The 8,693-nt window shown below is 43.5% G+C and overlaps 1 protein-coding gene across 4 annotated transcripts in view; it reads right to left on the reverse strand.

Annotated features, from left to right (window-relative positions):
* ANKRD31 (ankyrin repeat domain 31) overlaps window positions 1–6,159 on the reverse strand; it is a 2,265,957-nt gene extending 2,259,798 nt beyond the window's left edge. For all 4 annotated transcript variants that reach the window (XM_078675241.1, XM_078675243.1, XM_078675240.1 and 1 more), the window contains exon 1: window positions 5,958–6,159. In XM_078675241.1, coding sequence (XP_078531367.1) covers window positions 5,958–6,067 — 110 coding nt within the window. In that variant the 5' untranslated portion in view covers window positions 6,068–6,159. The remainder of the gene's footprint in view (window positions 1–5,957) is intronic.
* Window positions 6,160–8,693: the final 2,534 nt, after the last annotated feature.

The raw sequence follows: 8,693 nt of genomic DNA on the forward strand, positions 1-8,693 counted from the left end.
AATGGCGACAAAACTGAGTTGTTGGTGGTAGGTAAATCCTCTTCCGCATGGTCCCACATGTGGTGGCCTGCGGAACTGGGCAGTCTGCCCTGCCCTGTGGCCTCGGTGCGGAACTTGGGCATAACATTGGACTCTAACTTGTCCTATAAACCTCATGTGAATAAAGTCACAGCAAGATGCTTCAGCGTACTGAGGGTCCTTCGGAAGGTACTAGACCTTCTCCCCATGGACTCAAGAAAGACCATTGTCCATGCCCTAGTCACCCCCCATCTGGACTATGGGAACGCCTTGCTATTGGGGTTGAGCAAAAAGGGCACCCACCAACTCCAGTGCGCTCAGAATGCCGCTGCGCGCCTTGTGCTTAAGCTTCCTCGAAGAGCCTCTGGGAGACTGGCTTTGTCCAGACTCCATTGGCTCCCCATCAAGGAGCGAATTAAATTCAAGGCCCTATGCTTTGCCCACCGCATAGCCCACGGCACCGGCCCAGGCTATCTGCAATGTTTACTCACTATACATTGTCCTACCAGGAACCTTAGATCTTCTGGAACGATGTTGTTCAAAATCCCCAAGATAACCAGAGCCAAGATGGGTGGCTCCTCGTTCAGATACTTGGCTGCCAAGGGCTGGAATGAACTCCCTCTTGAGATGCGGATGGAACCCTCTGAAACAAGATTTCGAGGAAAATTAAAAACCTTCCTCTTTCCACGCATCTAATTTTCCTCTTTCCCCCCTGCCTTTGTCCGTTTTTCTTGTGCTCTTTCCTCTGAGCCTCTTTGCGGTTTTCAGCGCGGGGACACTCTGTTTCTTGAGTAACCAGGCGCTTTATAAATGGCTTCTATTCTATTCTATTGAGTGACATTTATCAATAGTTTTGAAACATGAACTTGGAAACATTCATGTCACACCATTCACAGCCCGGACTACAATGCCATTAGTGAAGCAAGAGGCACGTCAGTTATAGTATGTATCCTGCGTGCTACTTTAGATGTTACTACAGGTGCAGGAACATTAAAGACAATTAAAACATACAAAAGGATTTTTTTTACAGCGCTCATCCTAAATTGGTGCATTTTAAGGTGCCCGCTAGTGTGATAATAAAGAAAAAGAAGGCACATTGAAATAAAGTCTTTGCCTAAACTCACGCAGTTTGTTCAAACAGGGAAGCCGAGATCGAACCCAGGTTACCTGGCTTCACATTGTGCAATGGTGATTTAGATATGGGAGAGTGCAGTGCTGAATATAAGCCGGTGGTTTCCGGTGGACTTAATCATCAACCCCAGTGTTTGAGCACCAGTTGTGGGTATAGGGAGATTAAGTAATTTGTCCAAAATCACAGGCTATTGAGCGAAAGCAGAGACTTGAACCTGGTTCCCCAGCTCCTAAGTCGGCAGTTTTGGCCTTTACACCACATCCCCTCCCCACTTGTAGGGTTTGTATGCTCTCTGTTCGGCAGGCAAACAAGAGAAACGTGCTGGTCGAAGCAGCCGCCTGATGGGAACCCCGCCATTTCTTTGGTTACAAATTAAACACTGGGAGGGCGGCAGTAGCCACTCCACGGTTCCGTTTGAGTTTGGCCCGAGGTTCTAAGAATATGTCGAGCTGAGCCACAGCCATGTATCTGGCTTAAAGTTGATTTGAGACTTCACATGGTTCTCCTATGCCGAGTTTCGATTTTTAGAGCTGATTAAACACCAGTGAAGTTCTTAAAAAAATATAATAATAGAACATTTAAAAACAAGCATTGGCAATGTAATAGGTCTCGCGTTTGCCAACGTTTGAGCTATTGGCATTGGAAATTACAATGCTTTTCATTTGCGCGTTTTGAAAACCTGCAAGTGGTGCGCATAGTATTTATAGTTGTTGCTTACGAGAAACAAGGCTGGCAGTAACTGCGCCTGTTTTTCTTCGAGCCTTGCTTCTTGTAAGCAAGGACTATGTGTCATTTACATTGCCAATAACTCAAACTCTCGCAAATGCGAGACCTATTGCATTGCCAATGCTTGTTTTATTTAGCAAACAGTCCAAGACAAGCTGGTGTAAAATGAACTGCATTACTGTTAGAAAGTTTTGGTTTGTCAACTAAGCTGCTAAAGACCAAGGGTTTTTTTTTTGTTTTGTTTTTACCAGCAAAGACAAAACTGATGTGTGAGGGAAATAAATTAAGAGGAAGCTTTGTGGACTTAGTCAAAAAAGTAACTCTTTAAAGCTACCACCACGTGTCATTTGAGTCGTACTCTCACCTTTCACAGAATTTCAGATTGATTCCACTTTAAGAAATAGCCATTTTAATTTTATTAGTGCATTAAGGCTTTTGTTTGATACATACATAAATTCAAAGTGTTTGCTTCTAATTGCATAACTTCTACTGGGAGCACACACTATTGTAAATTCCTTCTATCTACCAGGGCAAAGGCGTATTTTCAAAAATGTGTGCCAGGGCAGTGCTACCCCCGGTGCTCAATTTGTAAAAGATTACGTTCCAGAGCCTAAAGTTTTGCTCAGAATTCTGTGGCAGCGCTACCGAATGTTGGTGTGCTTAATACCAAGGCTGCGTAGTCTTGATTCAACCTTATGCCTCTTTAATCCACCACCAGGCACCTTTAACTCACTCTTGCATGTTCCTGCTTTCTCTCTTGGACATATTTTTCTATCTTTCTCTTCCTACTTTCCCCTGTATGTGTTTTTCTCCCTCTTGTTGTGGGTTAAAATGAGCGGTGGTGGGCTCCACCTCCGACCACTGGCTCAAATTAAGCACTGGCTACATCCCTTGGGTGCTGGGGGGTTTCACTGCAGACTACACCAGGTGATTGGATTATACAATATGCACAAGCCGAGAGGTCCACCCAGAAGAGCCTGTGACTACTATGTTAGATCCATTATGTGACAGACCCCTACCAAACTACAAGTAACAAAGAGGGAGTGAAGAAGTAGTGTCTAAAAGAGACAATGGAGGTGGATACATCCTCCTTTAGAAAAGTATCAAAAACATGGGGATCCACCCTAGGATAGATTTCTGAAAGGATGTACTCACAAATCATGTGTGTTTCCAACAGTGGTTGAAAGTACACATAGTTTCTTAAAATACCCCTCGCACACCAAAAGGCCCTTGGTGTCATGCTTCATCATGGGGGTCTTGCGGACGGGGCGTGCTAGGACCTACGTTTAAGTGGGAGTGCTCCCACGTAATCGTAGGTCGTAGCACGCCCTACCCCGGGACGGGAAGACCCCCTTGATGAAGCATGACACCAAGGGCCCTTTGGGTGTGTGAGGGGTATTTTAAGAAACTATGTGTGCTTCCAACCACTGTAGGAAACACACATGACCTGTGAGTACATCCTTTCAGCAATCTTCCTAGGGTGGATCCCCATGCTTTTGAGTCACCTACCAATGGCAGGTCATTTAAAGAGAGATGAAAAGTCCCCAACTGCTCTTTCTTGTACAGACTATGTTGTAAAATGCACCTCTATGCCCTCTAATTTTCCATCCTTCAGAGAGAATACACCAGTACCCCCTTGAAAAACCTGGGCTGGTGTGCTTTGCTTGCAATACTGGACATACATTTACATCCAACCACTTTTTAAATTACACCAGCCGCCACTGATGATTGGCCAGACCTGGAGTTGTGAACGAATACATAAGCATACCCTTGCACATGAGATCCAAATTAGAAATGGCAACTCAGCTACAAGTGGGAATATTCGTGGGGGGTGGCAAACTACCAAGGGACCAAGAAGATCGGAGATGGCATCAAAAGTTTGTTGCGATGTTAATGTAACATCCTGCATTTCATTTTTTTGTATTACCTTGAATATTTATAATTTACTTTCACTCCCTCTGCGTGGAGAAAGGAGAGTCGTTATACTTTCACTTGCAATTTTGGAATGCTTCCTTACATAGCAGTTCCTTTACAAATTGTCTATGTCATTTCTCCCACTATGCGCTTAATTGTTTGTTATGTGCCATGGAATGCTGAGGCTCTTTTTGTTTATGGAGAGAGATGTGTTATAATTAACTTGTTGTTTTATATGGTTCCTACCTATTCTTTCCCCTCCAAATTCTATTTATCCTCTTATGTCAGTGATTCCCAAACTTTTTCGACTCACGGGTCCCTTGACCTGTTGGCCGCGGCTCCCCACTGTTACTTTTTTTGAGAGGGTGGGGGGGGGGAATGTAATCCCGGTCTCTTAAGTACTTGCATTTTTCTCCCTGAAAATAATTGGGAGGAAGCTGATGAAGGTATTAAAATCATATACGCATGGTGTTTTGTATTACTAAGGTGGAGCAATAAAATAGAGAACCTTCTCAAACTTTTTTACCCCATTTACAGTACTAGATAGCACCCCTATGCATGTAGGTCCCATTCCCAAAGTGTTTCTGCGCTTCAAGAATACTTGCATGCATTTCCATTTCTGCCCATACTATACATGTCAACCCACCTGTCTCAGAAGGGTAACTCACGATTTTTTAAACCACATATAGCTTTATTTTAGCGGTCTACATTTCAATGCAAGCAAAATAAATTTCCATTTTTTTTTCGTTTTTAAACATCTCTCTTTCTTGCTTCCAAATGTTGGCATTATCCCCTATATTGTGTTTTTCTTCCCTGTACTCATAGAAAGAGCTGGCCTGCCTGGAAATGTGTGTGTACTGAAAGAAATGTGTACTGGAAGTACATCTCGTTCAAGTGCACATGCAATACTTAATATCACTTAGTGGTTTGAGAGACAGGACAACTGTACTTTTCCTAATAACTTGCATTGGTTTAAAATGCATTTGGAAAAAACTAAACTATCAACAAATCTAACAAAATTAATCGGGTGTCTTCCGCTTACTATGGGAGTGTTGGAACATGAGCATCCAGTGTCATATGGAGGTCATCTCCTCGACATGCCATCAATTAAGCAATACTTTTCCAGCTTTGGGCAGGTCACTTACAAATTATCAACATCATGCGTTTACTTCTAATTAGTTTAACTGAAGCCAACAAACCCTTCAACATTAAATGCATTAAAGTGTGTGGCTCCCCAGGCTAGTTTTGATGACTACCCAGAGAGCCATGGCACACAGATCGGGAACCACCGCCTTATGCACTCAACTATCTGATGAGATTCACGGATTGTTGAGCGAGGAAACTGGTCTCTGAGAAGAACAATGAGATTCTGTGAATGGACAGTTGACTATACCATGTTAATAAAGTTTAATACTCTTGGACGCTTTATATTTTCATTATTACAAAAATGTCATTCGAAAAAAGGACTGCTAATGGCTGTTTACAGGGAATATTAATCTTCAGCCCAGTTATAACTGAAAACAAAAGCCCTTCCTCAAATCCAACCAGGTTCTTCCACCTGACCATTTTTTTCACCAGCCCGGCCTGCCATTTTTAAGGCAAGGTCTGTGCAAATAGGGAGAAAAGCAGTGAAATCTGGTACTTTTAGCCTTCTAAAATAACCTAAAAGTGCAAACACATAACTGAACTATTAAGAAAATACGAGAAGCCTCAAAATTGTTTCAAAATGGATTATTAGAGCAAACGGAGTAATGATTACCGCGTTAGAAAATAAGCCTGACAAGTTTACACAAATTCGCACCAACCCGCTCTTTGGCTGTTCCGAATAGCAAAATGGTCGCTATATATTTTTTTAAGACAGGTAGAAACCCCGACAAAAACTCGTACTCTGAATAAAATCATACAGTGAGGACGTACTGCACGTATCCAGATGGCGGCAAAGTGCAATGGACGTCAAATTATTTCTCGGTTGCCAGCCGAATCGTCACCAGATGTGGCTCCAAATAAAATCTGCCAGATCCGCACCGGCCTGGCGCCCACATTTCCAGCACTGTATGTATGCCTATATTACCATACTGTCGTCTCTCTAACCCGGCCCCTCCCCATTATCCCTCCTGGTCTCCATTCAGGTCACACTTGGTAGAGATGCCTCATGCCTCTTCATCACCTGTTCACGTTCAACTCGTCCTCTTCGAAATCACTGTCGATTACAGAGCCTTCCACCATGGTCCTGTCGCTGTCGCAGTCAGAAACCTCGTGGACGTCTCCCGCCTTCATGGTGCCGCCCTCGCACCTGACTCACGGTCACGGCTGCGCTCCTGTGAAACGCCTCCGCGCTCTTTCTCTCAGTTACTTTTGCCTTGACGCCTTCTGGGTGCGGCCTCAGTCAAGAACATTGGCAGCAGGGTCTATTGGGAGTCGTAGTTCCTGTGGTAGCCGTTCCGGCACTGTGATGCCGCAGCCCTGAGTCTGTGAACTACACTTCCCGAAGAGAACACGTAGCTTGCTGAAAACGTGGCGGGAAATATCCCAGAACACAGCAGGGCTGAATGAAGATAAATGTAATATAGAGTGGATCTAAACACGTGCGCAGTGTTGGCTTTTTAACACAATGGAACTCACACAGAAATCAAATGATCAAAATCCATTTAATTGTCAGTTTGTTAGCCCCACGTCATATATGCTAAGATTTGGGAACAGAGCTGCCAAGTTTTCAGTAAGCCTGTGTGAAGTTTCTCTGTTGTTAGTGTGTTTATGTGTGACGTTTACACCCCCCATGTGTGACACCTTATTGACAGTTTATTGCAAGTAGTTGAAAAATAAAAATGGTGAAATGCACACATCTCCAGCATTGTTTCTCTCTGAATTAGTGTACCTGAAGATTTGCATTTAAGTCATGAAAAGTATAACTAAAAGTACCAGAATTCTAAGGTGAAAAACAGTACTAGAATAATCACTGGCACCTAAAATAGGTTAATATGCGAAATCTGAAGTTCTAGGCGAAGTCTCTATCAACCTTCCTTTTTCTACCTTAGGCCAGAGATCATTTCAGGGATGTCACACATGTTGACATAGCATGATCTTCAACTCCGATAGCATTAGAGAAATGGTAAAATTGAAATAACACGACTACCTCACTAAAAACATATTTCATCAAACATGTTGCTTAATTGTTAAATAGGAAGGTGTCCACGATATATGTGCAAACAATATCTCTTCACAATAACCCAAAAACAATTCTGAGGTAGTAAGAGCAGTAATGGTGCCAGAGGTTTTATACGTCAATGGCATTTAAAAGTATATGGAGTAATGCGTATCAATAGGTCCAAGAGGCAATGTGCTTGCTTCGACAGCACATATAATAGGTCCAAGAAGCAATAAGCATCAGTGGGCTGAAGCAGTAAATAGCAGTTATCAACAAAGGGCCACTTTGGCACTGGTGGCGCCTGGTGCATCAGTCTTTTTGGCGCTCTCCCAATGACCTCCTTCTCCACGGATTGCCTCACTACCACCCTTCAAAAGTGCTCCTCATCTCTCCATAGCCCCTCTCTCACATGCATTTCTTCTGTTTTATAGCGCTACTCATACCAGTGTAAAGTGTCAGAGCTCTTTACATCACATATAAATTATACATAGACAATGAATTGTGTAATTCAGTCAATAGGAAATGTAACATACGATAATAAGGATTGCAGGTCTAGGAATCACATGTCATCCATACTAGGAGGCAGTATATTTTAAGAGTGGTCTGGAGTAGCAGGATTTAAAACATACCACAGTGGTTGGGGTTGGTTTTACTAATAAGAATACATTTCTACCCAAACGAACCATTTTTTCCAACATTAGGATAATGAAAGTCTAGGGGAAAAATAATGTTCTAACCTATTCACCTAGTTTGCATGCATCTCTTTGATGACAGTTCATAGGTCACTGTAATATATTCGGATTGTAACCTATGAACTGCAAATAGCAAAAGGACATCTGATACGAAAGCAAGAAGTCACTCAGCTATCAACATAAAGTACACTTCTGTGATCTGCATGGTACTCGTTCTTTGAAGTAGACATATTAATCCTCTACACTAACTTATGATGAGTCAAAAATTCCACTTGACAAAACTCTGATCTCTCTACAGCAGGAACATTAATCACAAGAGTTATCTTGAAATTGTTATTGTTGCCTGAAAACTGCTAGGCACACAAGGAACTCTGCAGTAGGCACTTTTACACCCATAAGTTATTTCTAAACACAGCACCTGTGGAGGTCAACGCCAGGTATGGCCGCACCGGTTTCTACCCCCTAGTTGCCCAGAATAAATACCAGTGTCTCAGTCAGCAAACAACATCCATGGCTCAGTCTGAGCAAGCTATAACAACAATCTGACGTGCAGGGCCAGACTGGTCATAGCGAGCACCAGGCATTGCACTGCTGGTGTGCATAGAAACAGTTGTAGTCGACATTAAATCGGAAATGGGCAAGATGGCGTCCACACGAGTTGACGTGTAAGCTGACCACTCCCTGCCTCAGCCTGCAAGCTATAGCCTTGAAGAGGAAGAATGAGCATGAATTTAAGGATACTTCTTTTTTTCAGATTTTCATGTGCTGTGCGCTACCTTACCTGAAGATTTCTTTTGTGAAAACGACAGATTTGGCGGATGCTAGCAGCCTGGCGTGTCTTCGCGGCGGGTTTTCCATCGGCAGCGGCGCAGTAGCTGGGCGGTCTCTCTCGCCGGCGTTTGGATTACACACACCGGTGGCGGTTTGTTGAGACGCAGTCTCGCACACGAGCACGTACGTGGAGGAGAGATGCCGCCAAAGGGGGCTTGTGGAAGACCGCGAGTCATGGAGGAGCAAACCCGGATGACGGGGCTGAGGTGAGCAATGAAACCCCTGGCACCCCGCT

The sequence above is a fragment of the Lissotriton helveticus genome, chromosome 2_1 (genome assembly GCF_964261635.1).
Source record: "Lissotriton helveticus chromosome 2_1, aLisHel1.1, whole genome shotgun sequence".
Classification (NCBI taxonomy): domain Eukaryota; kingdom Metazoa; phylum Chordata; class Amphibia; order Caudata; family Salamandridae; genus Lissotriton; species Lissotriton helveticus.